This window comes from Bubalus bubalis, chromosome 6 (genome assembly GCF_019923935.1).
Source record: "Bubalus bubalis isolate 160015118507 breed Murrah chromosome 6, NDDB_SH_1, whole genome shotgun sequence".
Lineage (NCBI taxonomy): Eukaryota > Metazoa > Chordata > Mammalia > Artiodactyla > Bovidae > Bubalus > Bubalus bubalis.
In genome coordinates this window covers 91,240,954-91,266,400 of record NC_059162.1, presented here as the reverse complement: position 1 = coordinate 91,266,400, position 25,447 = coordinate 91,240,954, and the positions used below count along the sequence as shown (strand labels likewise).

The 25,447-nt window shown below is 50.4% G+C and overlaps 2 protein-coding genes across 2 annotated transcripts in view; one reads left to right on the top strand and one right to left on the bottom strand.

The window, feature by feature from the left end:
- Positions 1 to 22,402, top strand: part of MROH7 (maestro heat like repeat family member 7) — a 51,021-nt gene extending 28,619 nt beyond the window's left edge. Inside the window, exons 11-24 of the mRNA XM_025288658.3 lie at positions 241 to 353; positions 758 to 934; positions 1,280 to 1,434; positions 3,819 to 3,957; positions 6,182 to 6,372; positions 7,557 to 7,694; positions 9,701 to 9,815; positions 13,349 to 13,489; positions 14,170 to 14,349; positions 15,222 to 15,377; positions 15,662 to 15,784; positions 19,455 to 19,557; positions 21,475 to 21,537; positions 22,077 to 22,402. Of these exons, the coding sequence (XP_025144443.3) occupies positions 241 to 353; positions 758 to 934; positions 1,280 to 1,434; positions 3,819 to 3,957; positions 6,182 to 6,372; positions 7,557 to 7,694; positions 9,701 to 9,815; positions 13,349 to 13,489; positions 14,170 to 14,349; positions 15,222 to 15,377; positions 15,662 to 15,784; positions 19,455 to 19,557; positions 21,475 to 21,537; positions 22,077 to 22,321 (2,039 nt within the window). The 3' untranslated portion in view covers positions 22,322 to 22,402. The remainder of the gene's footprint in view (positions 1 to 240; positions 354 to 757; positions 935 to 1,279; positions 1,435 to 3,818; positions 3,958 to 6,181; positions 6,373 to 7,556; positions 7,695 to 9,700; positions 9,816 to 13,348; positions 13,490 to 14,169; positions 14,350 to 15,221; positions 15,378 to 15,661; positions 15,785 to 19,454; positions 19,558 to 21,474; positions 21,538 to 22,076) is intronic.
- The window catches only part of TTC22 (tetratricopeptide repeat domain 22), an 83,277-nt gene continuing 74,862 nt past the window's right edge, over positions 17,033 to 25,447 (bottom strand). Inside the window, exon 8 of the transcript XR_006641222.1 lies at positions 17,033 to 17,416. The gene's annotated coding sequence lies outside the window, so the exon portion shown is untranslated. The remainder of the gene's footprint in view (positions 17,417 to 25,447) is intronic.

Genomic DNA, 25,447 nt, shown 5'->3' with positions numbered 1-25,447 from the left:
AGTCCGAATAGGAGTGAGGGAGGGGGATTATGGCCTGAAACAGGGGCATGGGAGGGCCTTCTGGGGTTGTTGACTGTGTTCTGTTTCTTGACTTGGGTGAGAGCTACCTGGATGTGCTCATCAAGAAGATTTATCATGCTGGTTACCTATGATTTATGCACATTTGACATCCATGTTTAGCAAAAAGTTAAGAAACAAAATAGGTAGTTAGGTGTCACTGAAAAGGTTCTTGTTTTGCAGGAGCCAGAGATAAGGAAGAGACCAATAAGAAGGAGCTGTATGAGAGCAACAAGCGTTTCCTGGGGCCCTACAACCCTGTCAGCCCATGCCAGAATATTCTTCGTGTGATTGCGGTGACCACCTGCTACCCACTAGCCCTGGGCCTTCCTGGGGGATGGGGACGAGGGAGGAGGGGCAGCACCAGCCTTCTCCAGTGCCACCTCCTCTCCTTCCAGCCCTCTAGGCTCAATCCCTTTTATATTCCTTTACATGCCTTCCTCAACCACATAGGTCCATCCTGTGGGCTCCCCACCCCTCTGGTCTGTGCCATAGTATGTGGCACCCAGTTCTGGGGGCGCAGAGGTCATGTCACCCCCTCTTTTTGTCACAGTTCGTCAAAGGGTTTGACACTCAATGATTAACCGAGTATGTGGTCCCTTTGCTGACCTCTGCCCATGTCTGGCGGCATTTGTGCATTGATGCAGGTCTCACTCCGGGTCTACCCACGTGTGTCAGGATCTCTCTGCCTTTGTTTCAGGAATTCGGAGATTTCCTGGGGCCCCAGCAGGTAAAGGACCTGCTGCTAGCAGCCTTGGAAGGGCTGAAAGGTGGCTCTGAGGCTCGGGAGAAGGACTTGGGGGAGATGATGCAGCTAGCCTCGGAGGTCACGCTCAGCTCGGTGCTGGAATGGTACCGACACAGGGCGCTGGAGGTGGTAAGGTCCCCTGGGGGCAGGGGCTGGGCTGGGAGACCCCACAGGGCTCGCTAATCCTGCAGGTAGGGCTGGGTGGGTGGTGAATGAGTTCTAGATGCTCTCAACTTGCTTATCAGCCCCCAAGGGCTCAACTGTCTGGTGAGGGGTGCGGGAGGGCAGTGAAGACAAGCTGTCTCCAGGGAAGGGGCAGGCGCTCTGCCTGCCTGTCTCCCCACTTCTCCCCTCTGTGCCCTCCTCTTCCTCATCGCCCTCTTCTCCCTCCTCCCATCTCCCTGCTCCCCTATCCCGCCTTGGCTTCTCCGCTTGGCCCTCTGCCTGCTCCCTGGTGGTCTGGCTGTGCCCCAGATCCCAGAAATCATGCATGGCATCTATGTGCACCTGAGCCACATCCAGGAGCCGCGGGCCCGCGAGGTGGCTCTGCTGCCCGTCTCTCTCCTGGCCAGCTCCTTCATGACCGAGGTCGTCATCGCCCTGCTCATGTGTCCCCTCCCACTGGACAGGTACCAAGTGATGGGTGCTTCCAGTCACTGCCTCTCAGAGAGTTGATACAGCCCCCTATTCCGGGGCTGGGAATCCCTCCTTCTACCCAGGGGAGTCCCTCGCCCGCCAGTGGTCCCTCTTCCATGATCTATGTTGCTTATGACAACCCTTAAGCCCTTCCTGCCAGGTGTCTGTGCTGAACATTTATTTGTTCTCTCACAAGTATAATAACCCCATTCTACAGATAAGGAAACTGAGGCTTATGGAAAGTTTCTAGCCTTAGGAACCTACTGAATAAGCAGCAGAATGAGGACCTAAACTCAGATCTGACCAACCCCAAGCCCAGAGCTCTTCAATGATGCCATGGGAAAAAGAACTGAATGTTGTTCCTAACTCTGCCTCCAGATGCTGTGTGGTCTTGGGTAGCTTTGTTGGCCTCTCTGGGCTTCAGTTTTTCCCCATATGTAAAAGGAGAAAATAGCACCCACATTCTCACCCCGAATGGGTGGGCATGATCAGTAAAGCAGCCAGTCATGCTGAGTGCATGCCCTGTGCTCCATGTTGTCAGCCTTCAGGGAGCTCTGGTCTGATGGCAGAGGGGACTGTGGCCAGATGGTGATCAGCTTGTGGGCAAGAGAGACAAATCTGGCTGCTCTAGGCTCCTGGCCCAGGAAATGCTCCCACACCTCTGAATGAAAACAAGGCAGAAGTGTGTGATCCACGTCTTAAGGCGGTTGGTTGAGAGTGAATGGAAAAGAATTATGCAGAACTGTGCAAGTGGGGTGCACTTCTAACCAGGAGACCTGGTGTCATTCACAGAAACCAGGGAGAGCAGTGCAGGAGTGACACACTCCCATCTCCCACCCGGAAGAATTTAACCCTTTCTGGCTTCACTGCAAGCCAGGGAATTTTCTTCTTAGAGCCACTAAACATTCAGACTCAAGACTGCCAGGACCACATCTGACTTCAGTTACTTCAGGAGGATGTAGGACAGGGCGGTATCCTTACAGCAGCCTGTGCAGGAGGATTAGACAGAGCTGGGATGAGATTTAAGGAGGCCTCGCTCGCAAATGCCACTCCTGTGCATGCCTGAGAGTGAGGACCTCCTTAAATGTAGTGCCCTGGATGCCTCACTTTCCTCATCCTAGTATTGGCCCTGGGCCTCCCAGTTGAAAGATGTAGGTGCTACCCTGGCTTAAGTGGCTTGGGCTTTAAAGGAACTCGCATCTCTTATAATGACTCTGTGGACTTTGCCTCCCAGATTCTCACAGGGACAAGCCCAGTCGCAAGAGTGGCTGCACCCTGAGAAGCTCAATGCCGCAGCGTCCCCAGTGGTCCTTAGAGTTCATTTGCAGTTCTTTTTCACCCAGACACAATTTACCAATTGGGTCATTTTTACCATAAGCAATGTTGCCTAGCAACATAGTTGACATACTATCTTTATCAAGTTTCCAGGGGAACAGAGCTGGAAAGTTAATGGAAGGTTCAACTCTTAACCAGATTGAGGGGTGAGGGGGGGTGGTGGTGGAAGGTTTTTGTTAACCCTTTAGTGCCCTGGGCTGTCAGCACTTTTCACCTCCCCAGGATAGAACCTATAGCCTGGTGCGGGTTAATCCAGATGCTTTTCCCTGACTGGTATACCACCTTCTTTTTTGTTTTTAATTTTTTGTTATTTTTTTTTTTATTTTTGGCTGCGCTGGGTCTTCGTTGCTGCTCCCAGGCTTTCTCTAGTTGTGGTGAGCGGGGCTACTCTCTAGTTCTGGCACTTGCGGCATGCAGCATCTTCCCAAAATGCAAGGATCAAACCCATGTCCCCTGCATTGGCAGGCGGATTCTTAACCACCGGACCATCAGGGAAGTCCCTGGTGTATAGCTTTCTAAGGGTCAGGAGTGGGAGCTCCTTGATGTTATGTGACAAATGCAAGACCCAGGCCCTGAAGGGCTCCTAGGCATAGAGGAACAGGAACAGGCATTGGAGTCATCAGACCTGGTCACTTCTGGACTCTGTAGCTCATTAGCTGTGCAGTCTTGGATCCGTGATTTTACCTCTCTGAACCTTTACTCTGCATCTGTAAAATGAGACTGACAATCCACTGTGAGGGGCCCTGTAAGAACTCAGTGACCCTGAGTTTCTTGAATATCTTGCTCATGTCTGCTGGCAGATAGCAGATGCTCAATATTTGCTGAAGTCATAACCTGTATGCAAAACACCTGGCAGAGTACCTGAGTGGGGCTTTTGATCATTGTTAGCCCCAGGCTTCTTAGATTATTCAAGAAATTTTTCGGCACACTCATGGATGCGATTTCAAAGGCATCTTCCCTTCTCCCTCCCAAAATAATTCGGCGGCAGGGTTGGCCCCACTACCCTTGTCCCCACTAACCGTCCCTACTCTTGGCCTGTCAGCAATGGAGCAGAGATGTGGAGACAGCTGATACTGCGCAAGCCCAGCTGTGACATCCGAGACCTCCTGGACCTGCTCCTGACCAGCCTGAAGGAGAAGCCCGTGACCAAGAAGGGCCGGGCCTCCATCGTGCCCCTGGCGGTGAGGAGCTCTCCTCCTGCCCACTTCCTCCCCTGCCCAGCAGCTCCATCACTGCCCCAACACGGCCTCCTCCTGCTCTCGCTGAGCTCTGCACACCCATCTTCTAGTGCCCGGCTCTGCCCGGAGCTAAGTGGGTGGCCTTGAGCAAGTCTGTCCCCGGGCTCTTGTTTGTGATCCACCGGACCACCAGCAGCACCATCCTGCTGCTACTTACAGTGACCACGGCAGCCTGGAATAGTGGGCACTGAGTGACCCGGGACTCACACACCTTAGGCTGAGAACTGGCCTTGCTCTGTTACTATTTTGTAACCTCAGCAAGTCACTTCACCTCTCTGAGGCTCAGTCTCTGCATCTGTAAATAGAAATAATATCTACCTTGTATGGCAGTTATGAAAATTAAACGAGGTAACTCATTTATTCTTTTTAGAGACATAAAATGTCTAAGCGCATCTGCTGCCACTCTCAGAGGTTGGCCCTGGGAACACGGAGGCAACGGGCTTTGATGTGGGAAGGGGGCTGAGTGGACAGACAGATTTCTCTCTGGCTCTGTCACCACCACCCTGGTCCTAGCCAGCTGGATAATACCCCATTCACCTCTCTGCTTCCACTCCAGCCCCTCCAATCTGTATCACAGCTAAGAAAATCTTTGAGAAGTGCACATCTGCTCTTCTCAACTCTCTCTATGGCTTCCCATTGCCCTTGAGGGTAACACAGAGCTCCTGCTGCTGCTGCTAGGCCCTGCAACCCTCGCTGGCCTCACTATATTGTGTGATCCTCTTGCTTGCATGGCTCCAACCTCGTTATTCTTTGTCAGGTCTTAATCACTGTGCTATCTTCTGTCACAGGGCCTTTGCACATGCTGTTTTCTCTACCTTCATTTCTGTCCGCCAAGTTAGCTTCTTCTCATCCCTTATTTCTTAAGCTATCCACCTCCTCAGGGAAGCCCTCTCTGACCAGATCAAATCTGTGCATATTATACTTTCTTTCCCAGGTGGTTCAGTGGTAAAGAATCTGCCTACCAATGCAGGAGATGTGGGTTCAATCCCTGGGTCAGGAAGATCCCCTGGAGAAGGAAATGGCAACCTATTCCAGTATTCTTGCCTGGGAAATCCCATGGACAGAAGAGCCTGGTGGGCTATAGTCCACTGGGTTGCAAAGAGCTGGACATGACTGAGTGACTGAGCACATACACATCACATACTTCATCTTGGAAGAATTCACCCCAGTTGTAATCTAACAATAGTGTGTGTGTATAGAGTGGGTCATTTGATTAATCTATGAGATGCCTGAATCCAGCGCATACAGTAGACCCTCAAAAAATTTTTTTGTTGGGCTGATTTATTTATTCAACAAACATTAAGCACTTACTATGTGCCAGGCATACTCATCAGTTTCTGGGGATTCAGCAGAGAGCAAAACAATCTGGTAGAGGAAAGCCAATGAACAGAGACATGGTGGATAGAGGAGCGGGTGGTATTATCGCTTAACACAGGAAGATACTGATGCTCAGAGACATTCCATGTCTCACCTAAGGTCACACAGCTACTGAGTGGTGGTGCCAGGACTCAAACTCAGATCTCCTGCCCCTGAATCCCATGCTTTACCTCTGGATCTCTCTGCCTCTCTCCCCCAGCACTGAGTTCTATGACTAGGACACCAGCGCCCATTCCATCCTTGGTTTGCACATCACGCACTCCTCTGATTACTGTGTGTTGGCATATTCTCAAGTCACTCAGTGGAGACAGTGAGGGAAGTCTAGTTTTAACAGCCCCCAACAAAGAGGCAACTGATACCCCACCTCACTGACCAGGCACTGATGTTATGAACCAGTAAGAGGCAGGGCTCCTGTAATCTGAAAACCTGGGTTCAAGCCTCAACTCTGCCCCAAGGGGCTGGGTATCTTTGGGCAAGTCCCTTCATGCCTCTGATCTTGTCTCCTGCCCTGCACAGTGGGGTTAAGACTCTACTTCATAAATGTGGGAAGAAATCTTTCCACCATGATTCTTTCAGGGCTGTGTCAACAGCAAAGGGTCGCTGTGATTGTTCTGGGGCAGGGCTCACCCAGCGGGCCTGGATGCAGTGGTGGGGGAATCTGGTCTTGCCCATGTTGGGCCAGAGAAGAGCAAAGATCGAGGACCAGCCTCCTAGAGAATCAGCCCAGGCCCAGTCAGGAGTGCTGGGATGGTGGGTGGCGACGTCTCACCAGCTTCCCCTCCACCTCCAGGCAGCCAGCGGCCTGTGTGAGCTCCTGTCTGTCAACAGCTGCATGGGCCGTGTGAGGCGCATCTATCCACAACTGCTCCTGGCCCTGCTCATTCAGGTCCATTACCACATCGGCCTCAGCCTGCCCTGCCGCGTGGCTTCCCGCAAGGATGCCAAGAAAGATGCCCAGACCCCTGGCTTCGTCCCTGTACGGTATGTTCCTGCTGTTCCTGGCGGGGGGACAGCCACCAGCAAAGGCTCTTATGAAAGTCTTTAGGGCAATTGATTGGTAGAAATTAGCTCCGCGGCTAGAAAAGAAAACAGAAGTGCACTTTTATGAGACAGAGCCAGTCGTGTTCAAGAGCTATTTGTGAACATCTGCTGTACATGTTCTCTGCTTAGGGCTGGATGGCAGGAAGGAATCAGCCTTCTCCAAGGAGATCACCATTTCAATTTTTCTCCTCCTTCCCTAGAGATATGATTTGTATTAGATTTATAACCAAGGCTGAACTATTTGATTTTCATTTGTTAACTGGAACAGTTAATATAGGCACATGAGTAAAAATCTTCAAAGACGGTAAAACAGTCTCTGTTCCTCTCTTTACCCCAGTTTTCTTTCGTAAGAACTGGGTTCTTTCCTGCCCTTCGGTCGGGGTTGATGCAGAGCTAAGCCAATGTGTTTTCATTCTCTACTTTCACACCCATGGTGGTGACCCTTACAGAGTTATATATTTCTGCGTTTATTACATACTGTGTCTTTGAGATCATCACACACAGAGCTGCCTCATTATTTTTAACAGCCGCATAATATCCCTCTGTGTAGGTTATAATCTACCACCATTCACTTAACCAGGATCCTCTCGATTTAGGTGCTTCACAGCCTTTTACAAGCAACGCTGCCACGAGTGAGGCTGTTTATATGTCTTGATATTTACATGTGACTGTACACATAGGATGAATTCCGGAAAGTAGAATGGGCACATTAAAAGGTTTCTGTGTTTAACTATTATGGTGGAACAGGAAGATATGGTGGGAAAAGTTCTTGATCAGTGAGTGAACGATGAAGTACCTCCTAAAGCGCCCAGCTTGCCAGTAGTATTTGACACTTCATTTCCCCACAACTTTGCCATCACAATCGCATCTTTGCCAATCTGAAAGTTGAAAAAAAATGGTATTTTGCTGTAATTTTAGATTGCATTTCTCTTACTATGAATGTGGTTGAGTTTAAATGCCGTTTCTATTTCCTTTTCTGTGAGCAACTGTTCTTGTTCTTTGCCTAATTGTGTACAGGACTTTGGGGAATTTTTCTTATTTATTTGTAAGAGCTCTTTATATATTAAGGTCTGGCCTGCTGGGAGCAGGGTGACATGAAATCTCGGCCCCCCTTGTCTTGGCAGCTGGGTGGTCAAAGTGGTGAAAACCCTGCTGCTGAAGATGGGCTGCTCATACGAGGCCAACTTTCTGGAGAAGCACGGCGGCTGGGAGCTTATGGGGCAGGCAGAGAACCACCACCGCGGAGTGTCCCTGCTGGCCAGGTGAGGACCCCGGGGCAGGGGTCAGAGGGAGGGAAGAGACCTCAGTGTCTTCAGACGGACTTGGGTTTGCATCCCTTTCTGGGCAAGACCCTTTCCTTGCTCTCTCACCTCTTCTCTCAGATCGACAGAGTATTGTCTCCATCAGCAGGAAGACAATATAAATGTGAAAGATGGCATATGTTTTACAAACTGGGGTTGTAACAGTACCTGGCATTGTGGAGCTACTTGGGTTATTTATAAAGCACCTTTCTCACCACATTATTAATTTAATTCCCATGCTAATACAGAAATGATGGTCTAGCCGAGCAGTTTAGAGTGTGGTTTGAGAGCAGGTCTGCCTGCTTCTGAATCCCAGCTTACCATTTCCCAGCTGTGTGACCTAGGGCAAAGTTCCTTTCCTTCTCTGTGTCTCAGTTTTCCTACCAGCAGTATAATAACAGGACTCAGCTCTGAGATTTGGGGTGAGGATTAAAATACCTTGAACAGCCTCTGCATATAGTAAGAGTTCAACACATTTGCTTCTGTTATCATTATGCTGACTTGTGGGGCAAGGATTATTAATGCACATTTTGCAGGGGAGGGTGCCAAGGTTCAGAGAGGGATAGTTATCCACTAAAGGTATACACAGCCTGGAAGTGGCAAGGCCGGGAAATGCCTCTCTGCCACACACAGCCTCCTAAGGGAAAGGAGATAAGGGGCTGCAGCAGCAGCAGCAGCAGCACCTTGATTTCACTAATGTGGTTCCTGTAGCAAGATCCTGCTTCTTAGCCGTAGACCCTGAGCGTCAAGGGTGGCGCTGTCCTCTTGGGTCTCAAGATACAACTGCATTTATTGAGCACTTGCATGCTCCAGGCACCTTGCAAAGAGCCGTCTATTCACAGACTATTCCATTTAATGCTCACCGTGACTGACTGAGTGCAGGAGGAGAAGGGGGTGACAGAGAAGAAGATGGTTGGATGGCATCATCAAATCAACAGACATGAGTCCGAGCAAACTCTGGGCAATGGTGAAGGACAGGGAAGCCCGGTGTGTGGCAGTCCACAGGGTCGCAAACAGTCAGACATGACTTAGTGACTGAACAACAACAGCAGCAATGACTGATGGAATAACACTATTACTTTCCCAGAGTTACCTATAAGGAATCTGAGGCCCAGAGAAGTTAGGTGATTTGCCCAAAGTGACACAGCTAGTGTTAACAGAATTTGAACCCAGGCTATCTTATTCCAGACTCTATGCATGGCTGACACACTTTTCTGGATTCATTGACTAACAGAGCATAGTGCAGACTTGAGGGCGAATCATCCACAGGGCTTGTTAAAACACTGATGCCTGGGCCCCGCTTCTAGAGTTTCTAATTCAGTTAGTCTGAGATGAGGGCTTGAGAATGTGCATTTTTTTTTTTAACAAGTTCCCTGATGATGCTGATACTGCTGATCCAGGGGCCACGCTTGGAACATCACTGGCTTAGTAGAATGAACTAGGCAGCTGGAGTAGGGACCCCTGGGTTGGGGCGCCAGCTCTACAACTTTCCAGCTCTATGACCTTGGGCAATTCACACTTAAAGCCTCTGTTTCCTCATCTATGAAATGGGTTAACAACAGTAACCTGCCTCAAAGGGTAATGGTGAGGATCAAATGCAGTAAGGACTTGAAAGCGTCTGGCTTGCTGCCTGGTGCCCGGTGACTGGGTCCTCACATTCTCTCCTTCCTGTCTTTTCCTCCTGGAGTGGTCCTGCACATTCAGGGGTTGTAAGCCTGTCTTTCTTACTCATTTTCTCTGTGGTCTTGGGCAAGTCACTTTCCCACTCTGCATGTCAGTTTTCCCACCTGTAAAATGAAGCAATGTGATCAAATGGCCTCTGAGATCCTGTTCAGGTGGAAAACCCTGGGGATGCGGGAACACAGGGGACTGGGGCTTGCTCAGAGTTTTGAGTGCGGGGCAGGCCCCCATGCAGCAGGTCCCCTTGGGGCTGGAGCGCCTGAGGGCACTGCTTCCCTCACCCCCAGGGCCATGGTGCACTACTCCTGCCAGGAGCTGTGCCGCATCCTCTACCTGCTCATCCCGCTCCTGGAGCGAGGCGACGAGAAGCACGAGATCACCGCCACCGCCTTCTTCGTGGAGGTACCGACTGGGTGCCCAGAGCGGGGCAGGGGCTACCCGGGGCCTTCTCAAGAGCATTGGCCTCAATTCCCATGGCTGGTCATTTCTCTTGTGTGATAAGTACTTAATACTTTAGAGTCTTTCCTGAACATGATTTTTCTTGAGTAAAAAGATCTCGTGGGTCTTCTCCCTCCTCCTTCCTATCTCTCCTCTTCTTTCCATCCCTCCACCCCATTTCAGTCTTCCCAGACTCCCCTAGTACCCTGGGCAACCACCATCCTTTGCCATGTACCAGGTACCAGATTGGAGACACAAATATAAACTTGGTTCTGCCCTGCTCTCAGGAGTTCTTGGTGTGGGAGGGGAGACAGAGGACATCCTAGTTATATCACAGGGTACCATAGAGTGACCTGTGCTAATGGGGGCAATTCAGGCTGTGGTGGGTGAACAAAAGTCTTGGGTGTATTGGGTGGGGAAACATCAGGGAGGCTTCCTGGAGGAAGTGACATCTAAGCTGAGTGAGTTGGGTGGGGAAACATCAGGGAGGCTTCCTGGAGGAAGTGACATCTAAGCTGAGTGAGTTGGGTGGGGAAACATCAGGGAGGCTTCCTGGAGGAAGTGACATCTAAGCTGAGTGAGTTGGGTGGGGAAACATCAGGGAGGCTTCCTGGAGGAAGTGACATCTAAGCTGAGTGAGTGTATAATGGTACTAGAGCAGGTACTGGAGAGAGTTGAGTCAGGAGAAGGTTGGTAGTATCAGCCCCAGAAGGGAAGACTTGCCAATAATAATGGCCAACAATTTTATTGAGCACTGACTACCTTTCAGGTGTATTCTTAGAGCTTTACACATACTGATTCATCTAATTCTCACAATAATCCTATGATGCACATATTATTCCATCCCCTACTGTAGAGAAGGAAACCAAGGCACAGATTTAAGCAACTTTCCCAAGGCCATACAGCTTGGTAAGTGGCAGATCCAGGATTCAAAGCCAGACATCTGGGCTCTAAAATACACACTCACTCTTTAGCTTTGTGTGTGTGCTTGTGTTTATGGATGTAATAAATATATATGTATATATCATAAAAGTGATCACGCTGCCCATTTTGAAGTGTATAGCTCACCGGCTGTGCACTCAGTGTGACACGCATTCACACTTTTGTGCCAACTGTCACCACCATCCATCTTCAGAAGCTTTTCATCTTCCTTCCCAAACTGAAATTCTCTACCCATTAAACACCAGCTCTCCTTCCCTAGTCCCCTCAGACCCTGTGCCCACCGTTCTACTTTCTGTTTCTATGAATTTTCCTGTTCTAGGTTTTATACAAACGGAACCACCAATATTTGTCCTTTGGTGTCTTGCTCATTTCACTTCATATAATGTTTTCAAGGCTCACCCATGTTGTCACACAGGTCAGAATTTCCTTATTTTTTAAGTCTGAATAATATTCCATTGTATGTACATACCACATTTTGTTTCTCCAGTCACTAGTCGATGACACTTGGAAAACCCACTTGCTTAACCACCACCCCGTCCTCCTGTGACGTTCTAGCTGGCACACAGTGGGTCTGGGCTATCACCAGGGTCTGTACAGTGGGGCTCAGAGGCTCACTGTCTGCTCAGACAGTGGAAGGTTAAGGATGGCTTCCTGGATGAGGTGCCATTTGAACTGGGCCTTGAGTAAAGGCAGCCAGGTGGACAGGGGCAGCGTGGCAATTCCAGCTCTGCCTCCCCAGTGGACTGTGAGTCTGGGGAACAGGAGCCACATCATGTTTGCCTGGCATCCCTAGACCCAGCCCCAAGAAGGCCTCTAAGAAGAGGCGATCGGATGGGTGAGTGGGTACCCAGGTAAGCACTTTGCCTGGCCCTGCAGGCACCAGCAGAATGTGTCACCTCAGGAGGACATGCATGTGTCTTGGGGTAGGGAGTCCAGGTTACAGTCTCAGCTCTGCCGGGATCCCCGTGACCCTGGTGAGGAGCTGGGAAAGTATCATTTCTTGAGGGCGTACCATGTGCTGAACACCATGCTGAACGACCCCACTCATCTGCACAGCAGCCCCACAAAGCAGGAATCGTGACGCTCATGTGTTGGTGAGATAAGGGGAAGTTTTCAAGGTCACACAGCTCAAGCTGTCCAGAGAGATTCAGACCAGCTCTGCCCACCTGGCTCCTCTTCCTTGGTTAGCCTTCTGGGAGAGGCATTTCCATAAGGTCAGGGACTGTAGGTTTAATCTTTTCCAGCACTCCCCTGGAGCCCTGAGCAGTGGCCCTCCCTCCCTGGGACTGGGGTCCTCACCCAGCTTCAAGTCCTTCTCTCTCTCCTCAGAAGTGGTGGCCCAGCATGTTTACAGTGATGCTTTGATGCTGCTCAGATGTCCTTTCGCGGCTCCCCTAGACCCCATGCTGTGCCTGAGGGGGTACTTGCTTCTCCCAGTGGTGGGTGGAGTCCTCAAGGGAGCTGTGTGACCCTCGGCAAGTTGCTGAACCTGTCTGTGCCTTGCTTTCTTCATTTACAACACGAGGATGATGAATTGCCAACCTCAAAGGGTTTTGATGAGGAGTAAGTGAGTTCATGTAAAGAGCCAGCGCAGGAAGCACTCCCCAGGTCAGCTCTGTTGCTCTTACGATCGTCACATTTCTGTGTCTCTAGTCACAGCCCAGAACCTGGTGCAGAGCAGCTGAGTGTAGTTCTACGGATGGGTGGAGGGCGGGTGGTAGGTGGAGCCCCACCTTTCCTGCCTTCCCCACCCCCACCCCATCAGCTGTCCTGTCTGCTCTCTCCAGCTTTCTCTTTTCATCATAGACACGTGGTCTCAATAGTCACAGTAGATGCAGGGCAAGGAAACAGATGCGAGAAGTGCTTATGAGGATGACTAGGCAGGAGTTGAAGACTGATTGGGTGCTGGAGGTGGCAGGGGAGAGGGAGAGGAAGGAGATGGGGATGATGCCTGGTTTGGGGCTGGGACAAAGTGGGGCTGATGGTACTAACCTTGCAATGGTGGGCACTGGAGGAGGACAATTCCAAGAAGGAAAGGAACCATTTCTTGGTTTTGAACTCATGCAACCAGGGTTCCCTGAGCACACACTCCATCCCAGAGCTTGTATCAGTAACTGGTGCCCAAGGAGGAAGGCTCAGTTTGTGTCCTCAAAGAAGCTCCAGGGGGATAGGATACAGGGGGCAGGTGCATAAGCACATGGGGGCAATAAGGTTTCTGTGTTCAGGGTCCCCAGGGGCGCAGAGAAGGGGGCAGTCAGCCTAGGTGAGGCCTGGGTCTCTCAAACACGGCGTCAGGGGGCTGACTTTTGGCTGGAGCCATGCATGGTGAGCTGGGGCTAGAGGGGAGGTGAGAGGCCTGGCAGAAGAGCATCCCTGCCCACACAGAAGGGACAAAACAGCCTGGGTCATTCCATGAATGATGGGAAGCTTGGTTAGAAGCTCGTTGGTGGTGAGAATACAGACTAGAGTGTGGATAGGTGTGAATGAGGCCCCAGAGGCACATGGGCACTGAGGGTACTCCTTGTGCTGGCGAGTAATCCTCTTTATTCCCTCAGCTCCTCCGGATGGAGCAGGTACGGCGGATCCCTGAGGAGTACTCTCTGGGGCGGATGGCAGAAGGCCTGAGCCACCGGGACCCCATCATGAAGGTGCTGTCCATCCGAGGCCTGGTCATCCTGGCTCAAAGGACTGAAAAGGTGAGTGGAAGGCAGGGGAGAGCCCACTCAGCCAGGGTCTCGACAAGAGGAAGGATGGAGCTTGGCCATTCCCAACTCTCCAATGCTGGTGACTGGAATCAGAGCTCATATCTGTCTCTGTATTAATTATCCCATCTGTAAAATGGATATCCCTTAATAATTCCCTATATGCTTTATTTTTTGAAAAGTACTTTCCGAATTCAGATTTTTCACAATGACCCTAAGAGCAGTATGTTTAGGAGGGGCTGGGGATAGCAGTAATTATTCCTAATTTAGAGATTAGGAAGCTGAGTCGCAGGTTGTTGTTTCATTAGCCTTTTAAAAAGTGCTGTGTTTTTCTCTACTAAGCACTGTCATTACAGCTTATGATTTAGAGGGACAAAGGGACAGGACATAGACTCAGAAAACTAACAACACAGGGTATCATCTATGGATAGTGCCAAGAAGTGGGGAGACAGCAAAAGCCCTCAGGTTGCAGGCTAGGAAGGAGTCAGTGAGGCCAGAGAGGGCTTTGGAGACACAGAAGTTTGAGTGAGGGCGTACCAGGCAGGCGGGATAACATAAGCAAAAGGCTGGAGGTAGGACTTGCTTGACCAAGTTCATCTCTGTGACTCAGAGGCCAGGCCCCTCACCTGTTAGATCAGATAGGAGCCCCCATCCCAAATACTCCTTCTCCGTAGGCTGCCAAGGTGCAGGCCCTCCTGCCCTCCATGGTGAAGGGTCTGAAGAGTGTGGATGGGCTGCTGGTGGTAGAGGCGGTCCACAACCTCAAGACCATTTTTAAGGGGCAGGATCGGAAGCTGATGGACAACTCAGTCTATGTGGAGATACTGCAGATTCTGCTGCCACACTTCAGTGATGTAAGGAATTCCGTGAGGGTGGAAGGATGGGGGTGTAACACCTGGAGGGCAGTTCTTTACTGCTCTGGGGGTTGTAATAGCTCCCACGGCCCGTTGGGACCTGAGCAGGGCTGAGTCAGCCCAGGGGAAGGGGTGCTCATCCCAACTGGTCCAAATTCTTTGTAATTGGTTTGCACAGAGAAAGTTCCTTCTCTAATTGGTTCTCATAGAGGGAGGTCTTTTTGTGTGCTCCTTACCCCAGAGACTTGCCTCTCTGTGATTGGTCCATCTAGATGAGTCACAATTTTTTTCCTTTGAACTTTTTTTTTGTAATAGGAGTATAGCCAATTAACAATGTTGTGATAGCTTCAGGTGGACCACAAAGGGACTCAGTTATACACACACATGTATCTGTTCTCCTTCAAACTCCCCTCCCATCCAGACTGCCACATAACATTGAGCAGAGTTCTCTGAGTTATACAGTAGGTCCTTGTTGGTTATCCATTTTAAATACAGCAGTATGTACCTGTCAATCCCAAACTTCCTAACTCTCCCTTCCCCCATTCTTCCCTTAAGTGGGGGGGTCACAATTCTTTGATTGGTCTCAGCAAAGGGGAGCATTTTTCTACTTGGCACAAAGGCACCTTTTAGGACAGTGGGGTCCCTGCTGGGAAGAGTGGGCAGAGCTCCTGACCCAGGCTCTATTGAGGGGGAAGCCAGCCCCAGATCAGCCCCATCAGGTGGCCTTCAGTGTTCTTCGTCTCTGTGGGTCTTGTGCTCGGAGGGGCCCTCAGAATGAGTGGGAAGAAGGCCATGAGCCTCTACGTGGGGCACAGAGGTGCAGGCAGCCTTCTGGAGGATGGAGCTCACCTGAGCTTCTGGATCTTCTCCAGTCACGAGAGGACGTGCGCACCTCCTGCATCAACTTGTACGGCAAGGTAGTTCAGAAGCTGCGGTCGCCCCGCACCCCAGCTGTGGAGGAGCAGCTGATCAGCACCTTGGTGCCCCTGCTGCTGACCATGCAAGAGGGCAACGCCAAGGTGAGCCAGGTGAGTGTGCATAGCCCTGAGTCCTGAGGGTGCAGTCCGCTTTACAGAACCCAGCCTGGAATCACAGACAATCCATCATGCAACCAAGTCTGGCCAAGCCTGTTTTCAAAAGGTACCCATGCCAGTATTTCTTTTCAAAACACCCAACTTTCCTTGTATGTTTCAAATATTGATAGGAATTGTTTTCCCCAAATCCAGTTTCATACTTTTTTTTTTTTTCTGGAGCATAGTTCAACTCTTCTGGAATTGCATAGCTCTGGTATTCTCTTTTTATTGGCCCCCAGAAATGTGTGAAGACCCTGTTCCGCTGTTCTTGCTTCATGGCTTGGGAATTGCCAAAAAAAGCTTACAGCTGGAAGCCCTGGGACAACCAGCAGCAGACGGTGGCCAAAATTTGCAAGTACCTTGTGAGTGCTTCTAAGACTACAGTGGGTTCTTATGAGTGTGTTGGAGGTGGCCAGTTCTTTCCTTGTCTCTTCCTCCTTTTTACATGAGCATCCTTACTGACAATTCCATTATTACCTACAAGTTGTTGGCTCTTGGAAGTTCATCTTTGCCTCTGACTTCTCTCCCCACTTCTGGTGTTCCTTCTCCAAGGCTTACTGGACATCTCCCCCAATGACTGTGTGTGTGCTATGCTAAGTCGCTTCAGTCCTGTCCTACTCTTTGCAACCCCATGGATGGTAGCCCACCTGGCTCCTCTGTCCATGGAATTCTCCAGGCAAGAATATTGGAGTGGGTTGCTATTCCCTTCTCCAGGGGATCTTCCCAACCCCAGGGATCAAACTCATGTCTCTTATGTCTCCTGTGTTGCAATGCAGGTTCCTTACCACTAGGGCCACCTGGGAAGCCCTCCCCTGCCCACAATGACTACACACAACTAAACTCAGCATATCTCTTCTGAACTTAAGGCCTTCCCAAGGTCAGTTCTCTCTCCTTCTAAATCCCCGAAGCTGAAACCTAAAACCATCCAAGGCTTCTTGATCCCCCTCACCTTCACTTTGATCAATCTTAAATATCCTAAATACCTCTGAATCTGTTTTTTTCCTCCCCCTTCCCATTATTATTCCCTTAGTTCAGGTCATAAATGTTTCTCAGATGGGTCCAGCCATCCAGTGAGTCCCCCAGTCTTGAATCTCAGCCCCTCCAATCCATTCCCCACTCAGGCTACCAGAATGATCTGGTTAAAACCCGAGTCTGTCTATATCATATCCCTGCCTGAGGGACTCTACCAGCTCCCTCTTCTACAACAGTAATTTCCAGCGTGTATTCGCTGTGATGGCAGTCCTACAAGAAATGCCCCCCAGGAGAGAAAAGATCCAAGACAAGTAAGTTTGGGAAAGACTGCGTCATTATCTTCCTCTCGGAGATTTGCAGTCTCACCAGCACCTTAGAACTCTGAAATGCTCTGTGCTGAGGAAATTTCGTGGTTGATTCATGGTTTCCCCAAATTATTAAGCCACAGAACCCCCTGTCCAGGTAACACCTGAGAACATTCTGCGGTAGGAGAGAGCCCTACACGCAGTGACAATCTGCACTGCAGGATGCAGCCGGGTTCCTTCACGCACCTTTTCGGACGCTTTGCCATCTAGGCCCATCTACCTTTCCTGTAGTCGCCAGCTGTGTTCCCCGGGATGCAGGCTCTGAGGCAGAGGTTAGCATGCAGGAGGTTTATTAGGGAACACCCTGGGACCAGCTGCTGTGGAAGGGAGGGCAGGGAGTGGAAGTGGCAGAGGGGTCAAGCTGCAGTGTGGTTTCAGGGAAGGTCTCAGCCAGCATGATGCGGAGATTCTTCACACGGGGGCTGGCGGTCAGGTTTCCACACCGACTGAGTGGTCTGTCAGTTTCTGGTTCTGCCCCTTGAAGAAGGTCTTGAGGCTGTGGTTTGCCTTGTCATCAGTTGCCAGCTGGCCTGGGAAAGGACATGACTGGGCCAGCAGTTCTCTTCCACCAAGGCAATCTGTACTTGGGGGAATAAACCCTTCACACCCTAAGGGAGGTCTGGGTGGGGCATGCAGCATCCCCATTCCCCCACCAACCTAACAAATAAACAAAAGAACACATTGTTATTTTGCAGTAATAATCATTATCAATAGTGCTCAAAGCCTCTGCAATCCAGTGCTTAATGTTGTTACCTCCTTTTACAGAGGGAAAGAGGCCTGGAGGAAGTGTTTGGTCATTGCTGCTAATTCAAATACTAACCATGACCAGTGACTGGGCAGATAAGTGATGTAGGGGTGGTAGGGCCATGGCAACCTGCAGGGGCCAGGCTCTTTGAAATCACGAATGGAGAGCTCCAGCCACCATGCAGCCAACTCTCAGCAGGGCCTTCAGTTTCACAAGAAAAGCTAGATTTTTATAAGACTTTAATTAACAATCAATTTAGTTAAAGCACAGGCCTCTGCCCTGCCAGCCATTTGTGGCCTGTGGGCTGCCAGCTTATGACCTCTGTATTAGACCCTCTGGATTCTCAGTCTCTTCTTTGCTCTCCAAGCATCAACAGTTCTGCTCATATGAAGGTCAACCTCTAGCCTTAGCTTTAGGGAGGGGTCAGTAACCTAGTCATTCATTCATTTATCCATCCAATACTTTCTGGACACCTGTACCATGCAAAGCTCCATCCAGGGTGCTGAGGACTCTGAGCTGAGTGAGAAGGTCCCTTCTTTGGGGGGAACTACAGATCCAGGGGGGGAGACAGGTATAAGTAATTATAAGCCCAGTGTCATAGGTGCCATGACAAAGGCTGTGCAACGCGCTGCAGGGATGTCGAGGGTGGTGAGATTAGCTCTGCCGGAGGCTTGTGGAAAATTTCAGGGAGGAGACGGTTTCTGAGCTGAGCCTCAAAGAATGAGAGGGGACTCATCAGGAAGGAAAGAGGGAAAGGGACTCCAATCAGGAGCAATGGCTTGTGTCGGGCACGGACTTGGGCAGAGTTGTGCCTCGACCTGGGATTGGAGCATGCATAGTGTGCATGGAGGCAGTGGTAGAGAAAGACCTAAGGCTGAGAAAGAACATGATCATGAACACTTTGCACATTAATCCCAGGAGTTTACTCCCTGACATTGTTATTGCTTGTTGTTCAGTCGCTCAGTTGTGTCTGACTCTTTGCGACCCCATGGACTGCAGCATGCCAGGCTTCCCCGTCCTTCACTATCTCCTGGAGTCTGCTCAAACTCATGTCCATATAGTTGATGATGCCATCCAACCATCTCTTCCTCTGTCATCCGTTTCTCCTCCTGCCCTCAATCTTTCCCAATATCGGGGTCTTTTTCAATGAGCTGGCTCTTTGCATCAGGTGGCCAAAGTGTTGGAGCTTCAGCTTCAGCATCAGTCCTTCAAATGAATGTTCAGGGTTGATTTCCTTTAGGGCTGACTGGTTTGATCTCCTTGCTGTCCAAGGGACTCTCAAGGGTCTTCTCCAACACCACAGTTACTCCCTGACATGCAGATTGTCAATAGGAGAGTGATCAGACCAGACCTCCCTTTATCTCCCTCAACAGTCTCTTAGCAGATTGCCTGCCCCCTGGTTTCTACTTGATCAAACCCAACTGAACACCACTGTCAGACTATTTTGCCTAAAACATTACTTTGTCATTTCCCTATTAAGAATGGATGCTGGCTTCTTATTTTTTAATGCATAAGGAAGCCCTATTTCTGTCTGTATTTGAAGGACTTTTAAGACCCTCCTAAGTCTGTAGTTTATTCCCACTGCTTTGTAACTTGAATCCTTCACCCTAGTTAGACCCATCTCCTTAGTCATGTCCCTCACATGCCATATCCATTCTCAGCTCTGGCTGGACTTGCAATTTAGAACTTGCCTTCTGGCCTGTAGCAGGTGGGTGGATTAGAAAAGGAGACACCCAAGGCAGGAAGATCATTAACATGATTGTTGCAGTCAGCTAAGAGAACATGAAGTCTGGCTTCTGGAAGAGTCCAGAATGGGTAGCAGAGTTATTTAGGAGGCAAAGGGCCAGGGCTCAGCTGCCTGACTGGGTCCTGGTTCCTAGCTTTGGGAGGGGTAGATGGGTGGTTATTCCCTCTGAGGGCCCAGCATTCTCTGGTTTGTCTTTGTCCCAGGTGGACACCCATCGAGACAGCGCCTTCACGTTCCTCAGTCAGAGCTTGGAGTATGCCAAGAGTCCTCGGGCCTCCCTCCGGAAGTCCTCAGTCATGTTCATAGGTAACCTGCCCTGGCAGACCTAGTTCTGCTGCTTCCTCCCCTTGGAAGGAAACAGTGGCCCTTCTGGCCCAGGGTGGATGCCTCCCTTTGTATGCAAGGCTTGGCCAGCACACAGCTTTGATATAAATTAGCAAGGTCTCCCTTCTTCTGAGATCACTGCTTGGGAAGTGGAGCAAGGTCATAACCTTGGCATCTGTAGGCAGTAGAATCGCTGCTTCACCTACCCCACCTCCCACCCCCAATATAGCAAGGTCCAGGCACAGCAGGAGCCTGCCCTGCAGCAGGAAGCACCACTCTGCACAGGGGGAAGCGAACTAGGATCTCAGCTCCATAATCCCCTTTCTGTGTGATGCCAACTGAGCCTCCTCTGTAAGATCTGTAAGGCGATTGGCGAGATAGGGATCAACTCCTGCTTTGTGGCCTGGATGAGAATTTTTTAAAATGTGAAGACTGGCAGATAAAGATTCTCCCCCAGTGACAGTCACCTTCCTCTTTCTTCCCATAACCCCAACCTCTGTCTTTCCGGGGAAAAAACCAAGTAGGTTCCCTTCACTCAGAATCCTCCACAGGACACTTCTGTTAGTATGCCGTCTCCTCTCAGCCACTCCCCTTCCCTCCCCCAAACAGCCACATATCCTTCAAGGGTCTGCAGGAGACTCTACTGCAGAAAGACTTGGAGAGGCCCCCACCTTGTACCTTTGTCCAATTCATGTGCAATTTTTCATTTGTCCTGTCATCCATGCCTGTATCCATTGGCTTCTGCCTCACACACTGATTGAGCCTCTGCTCTGTGTCAGGCATTGAGCTTAGTCTAGAAACAAAGAAATTTTCAGGAGGTGATGCCGATGGTCAGGACTGGGGAGATGTGGGGGCAGCTGTTAACATGGTCAGTTCTGGGACAGATAAGCAATGCCCAGGCTGGAGGGGGCATCCTTTGGGCTGTGGGGACATGCTCAGGGGGAGCTCCTCAAACAGTGTGATGTATTTCCTAAATTCTGGCTTCTCTAAATCTTGTTCCAAACTAATCACTTCCAAGAACGTTGGTGTTTTGATTCCTAACCTCTTGCGGGTTACAGATCTTTTGTGAGACCCTATAGAAATTTAGGAACACTTGCCCTAGTAATATGCACATACGCATGCACTTGAGCAAGTCTCTCAAAGGCCCTCAGACTATCTTTCCCCCTCCCCCATCCCTAGCAGATCTAAGCTGAAGAAACCCCACGTCTGGTGGGAGATGTTCATGAATCACAAGTAAAACACATCACAGTGTGTACACAGGTGGAGACAGAGACTCTGGGAGCCTAAAGAGGCATTTATAACTAGCTTGGGGCAAGGTAGGGAAAAATTTCCTAGAGGAGCAGCCACGTTAAATTGAATATTCAAGGACAAATAGGAATTAGTAAGGAACAAAGTACGGGAGGGGCCTTCTGAGAGGTAGGGCACATTCAAGGATCTGCAGGTACTTCAGGAACCACTGCAGCAGGGGAGGGCTGAGCTATGTTGCCGAGGAACTGAGTTTCAGCCTCTCCAGGGACCCCACCAACCACCTGAGGGGAAGGTATGCGAGGCACTTGGTACCCTCCTGTTACTGCTCCTTGGAGAGGGGGCACCGAGGCAGCACCTCCCTGAGTCTTGGATGAGAACACTACAGACCAGCCTGGGGAAGGGATCTCCTAGGACCACCTCTCAGAGTCAGCTGCGGCCCTGCTCCTGTCTCTGTCCTGTTGCCCTCTCTGCCCACTGGATCTTCCACCCATCCCAGGACCCCTCTCAAGAAATCTGACCCAGGGTCAAGACGAAGTTCTCTGTTTGTGTCCTCGTTTGTGGGACCAGGAGAGCTTTTCCAAGGAGGTCTGGTCTGAGGGGGGTGGTCAGAATCAGGAGATGGACCCACTCACATCTTGGATTATGCTCAAGGGTCCCTGGTCCCCTGTATGGAGAGCAGCATGACAGAAGATCGTATGAATGAAGTTAAAGCTGGTGAGTCCTGTCCTGCACTGGCGAAATTTCCAGAGCCAGTGTGGGAATGAGTAGGCTCGCAGCAGGGAATGGGAGAGGGGAGGGTTACGCACGACCCAATGCCAGGGGCTTCAGCTCAGTCCAGCTGTGCTATCACTGACCCAGGTGAGTACATGTTAGCTACTGTGGAGTCGCTAAGACACAGAACACACAGTCCACCTGCTAGGGGAGCTTACAATCCAGGAAACCAGACTCAACAAACAAGATCAAAAACCATTTAGTGCAGAGCAGGTAGTTCACACTCTTAAGGGGGCATGTTAATTTCATAACTGGGAAAGCTGATGGGAGCATGAAGGAAGGCTTGGGCAGTCCAAGAAGACTTCCTGGAGAAGGCAGGTTTTGATCCAAGCTTTGAAAGACACACACAATTTGAAGAGCTGGGAGATGAGGGGATGCTGAGCAGAGTACCCAAGCTAAGATATGAAGTGAGAAGGATGAGGTGTGAGACTCAGGTGGGGACCTAGACTTAACAAGTGACCTCTCTCCTCCCCATAACTCAGCTCTGGAAAACTTGAGACACGACCCAGAAGCATCGGTGTGCATCTATGCTGCCCAGGCCCAGGACAACATCCTGGCCAGCTGCTGGCGAAACTCCTGGCCACTGCCACACGGGGACGCATGGGTGTGTGACCCGGCCACCACGCACCGCTGGAGCCCTAGCTGTGAGAACTTGCCCACTTCCCACCAGCGGCGCTCCTGGATCATGCAGGTGCTGGGCTCCTGGAAGACATCTTTGAAGCAGTGATGTTCCTGAGCCCCCAGCCCTCCTTGGAGGTGGCCATGGCCCCAGCCACACTCACTATAAATGCCACATAGCTTGCCTCTCCCCATGGAGTTTTTCCTGTGAGATGAGCAAGTTCTTTATTATTGACTCAGTGAACATTCATAGATGCCCGTAGGCTGTCTTATAAATGGGGAAGCTGAGGCCCAGAGAGGTGGAATGGCTTGTTTAAGGTCACACAGTAAGTTTTCTAGATGTCTCAGCTTCCCCTCCCTTACAGGGAGAGAATAAGAACAAAAGGAGATGATGATTTGGGTAAGCTTTGGAGAAGGAAAAGAAGAGACCCCCCCATCCCCACCCTATGATATGCATATCCCAGAATCCTGATCTCTGAGCCCCACCCTCGAGTCTTTGCCCAGAGATTGGCCACCACTCATTCGGGCAACATTTACTGAACACCTAACCTGGACCAGGCCTGCTCTGAGTGCCAGAGATACAGACATGAATGAGACTCAGCCCCAGGCCCTGGGCATTTGATAGTCTGATGCAGTGGTTCTCAACTGGCGGTGATTTGGACAGGTCTGAAGACATTCTTGGTTGTTTCCACTTGGGGAGGGGGCTGTTATCATCAGTGGGTAGAGGCCAAGGATGCTGCTAAACATTCTACAGTGCACACGACAGTCCCACAGCAAAGACACGCCCATCCTAAATTGTCAAAAGTGCTGAGGCTGATAAACTTTGGCCTCATGGAAGTATTAGAGATGTAAAACACCAACAGCCCAGCAGGTCAATGCTGTGCTGAACAGCGGTGTGGGGACTGTGAAGTCCAGAGGCTAACTGTGGGTGGGAGATCAGGGAAGGATTCCCAGAAAAGAGACACCCCCTCCAGTGGGTTTGGAAAGATGCCTACACATCAGGCATGTATGGAGAAGAGCAGGGCACATGAGACCAAGAATCATCGGCAGATCTGAAGGTGCTCTGGAGCTCAGAGTGGGAGGGGAGAGGAGGACAAGGGCTGGGTTAGTATGGCCTTGGAGCCTGTGTTAAGGAGATGACTTCAGAGAGCCTGGGAAGGTGTGGTGGGAAGGGGAGAGGCAAGCAGGGGGAGATGCAGGAGGATGTCTGCTTTAGAGAGCTTCCTCCTTTGCACACACAGGCGCTGCTGTGGGGATGGCAGTAGCCGTTCTGGACAGGAACCTGTCACTCCGCAGTCACATTAAGTTTATGCATGCCCATGACTCAGCACTTCCACCGTGGGCACACATCTCAGGGAATCTTCCCACAGGTCCATAAGGGGAGATGTATGGGGAAGTCTTTCTTAGTGTTATTTGTGATGCCTGGGACAGGAGGCAGCCTGGGGATCCACCCTGAGGGGATGGATGGGCACTGTGGAGTCCCATGCAGCAGTTCGAAGCAGTAAGGGTACATGTAGCACCATGGATGGGACCTAAAACCTAGTGCTGAGGGGGAAAAAAAAACAACATATAAAATGCATGTACAAAAGAAGTTACATTTGCAAAGGACACTTACAAACTGAAAAACGCACATTAAAACACATTAGAGTGATAGGAGGAGGAAAGGAGGAAGGCTCAGAGGAATAAATGAAAAAAAGGAGAGGAAGAAAGCTCATGCAGGAGCGGAGGGGAGGTGCTGGGGGGGGGGGATGGAAAAGAACATGGACAAGGACGTCTGGCCGGGGCTTCGAGGTCTGGCAGGGGCCTGGGCTACAATGCAGGATGGACAGTATGACTGGACCTGTGGGAGACTGGGGAAGAATTTTCAGAATCTGGTGGTTGACAGCAAGGAGAGCAAGACCTCAGGATGGTGCCCAGATTTCAGGGCAGATGACCAGGCCAATGATGTCCCCCACTGAGTGGTCCTCAGGACCAGGAGCAGGTTTGGGGAGGGATGAGCTCAGTCTGGACATGGTGAACTTGAGGGGCTTGTCTGCCATGATAGTGGAGATATCTCCTAGGTACTGGCTGCACACCATGGAGCTCAGCAGAGGGATCCAAGATGTAAACAGATTTGGGATATTCATCTGTGCACAGGTGTGAGCTGAGATTCCCTGGGTGCGTGTGCAGAGCAGGAAGAGACGTAAGTCTGTAAGATGACCACACAATCATCTTCCAACAAATGTAGGCCAAGGTCATCAGGATCCTGGGCCTGAGATAGAATAAGAAGTGGGGGTGGTCCTTTTGCATAACCTTGTCCATTGCCAAGAATATTCATGAGCATTGCCCCATTTGAATCTCACAGTAGCCATACAGAGTCATGGGAAAGACAGGCTGGCTTTATTATCCATGTGCTACAGATGAGGACAGGGCTCAAAGATGGGTGGTTCTTGTCTAATGTCACGCCAGGAAGCAATTAGAAGTGTGGATCCCAAAGGCCTCCCAACTCCCATGCCTGAGACCTTTCCACCCAGAGACACTGCTACTTTCACTAGACAGAGCCCAGGTCTGGGTGGCCTTGACAAAGAAGAGCTGCCATGTTTTAGGTCTGGGTGGTTTCGAAGCACAGAGATGCCTGGCAGGCTCAGTTATTGGCAACGGCCCCCAAACAGTCTCAAGTTGGAAGGGTCAAAGAGCACTTCCCTTCTCTGAACCTTCCCTATCATTACCTGCAAAACTAGTTCTTATGGGATTTCATAGGAATCACACTTTTAAAATGGAAGCAAAATGACTTTGCAGGCTCTGTATTCAAGAAGAGAAGAAATGAAGAGGAGAATAATACAGGAATCATTAGGGACTAGGCTGGAGGAGGAAGTGTGGAAAAGGAAATTTAGATTTGCAAGAAGAGAGCATCCGGACCAGGTGTTCCCCTGGGCACAGGTGACACAGAAGGTAAATGACACAGTCCTGGCCCTGAAGGGCTCATGGCCCCTCCAAGTGTCATCCTGAGCCCTGCTGTCTGTCTCATTCGTCAAATAACGAGCAAGCCTGCTAGCTCTGCTTCTGGGCTTCAGATCTCTCTTCTCCCCTGGCTTCTCACCAGCATCCTCCTTGTCAATTTCTTAACCCAGCATCTCCTATCAATCCTTCACCTGGCAACCCAGGCCTTCCTAGGACAAATTTTCCCTTATGTCTGTCAGTATCTCACCGTCCTCTGCAGCATAAAGGGTGAAAGGATACCCTTTCACCCTTTGAC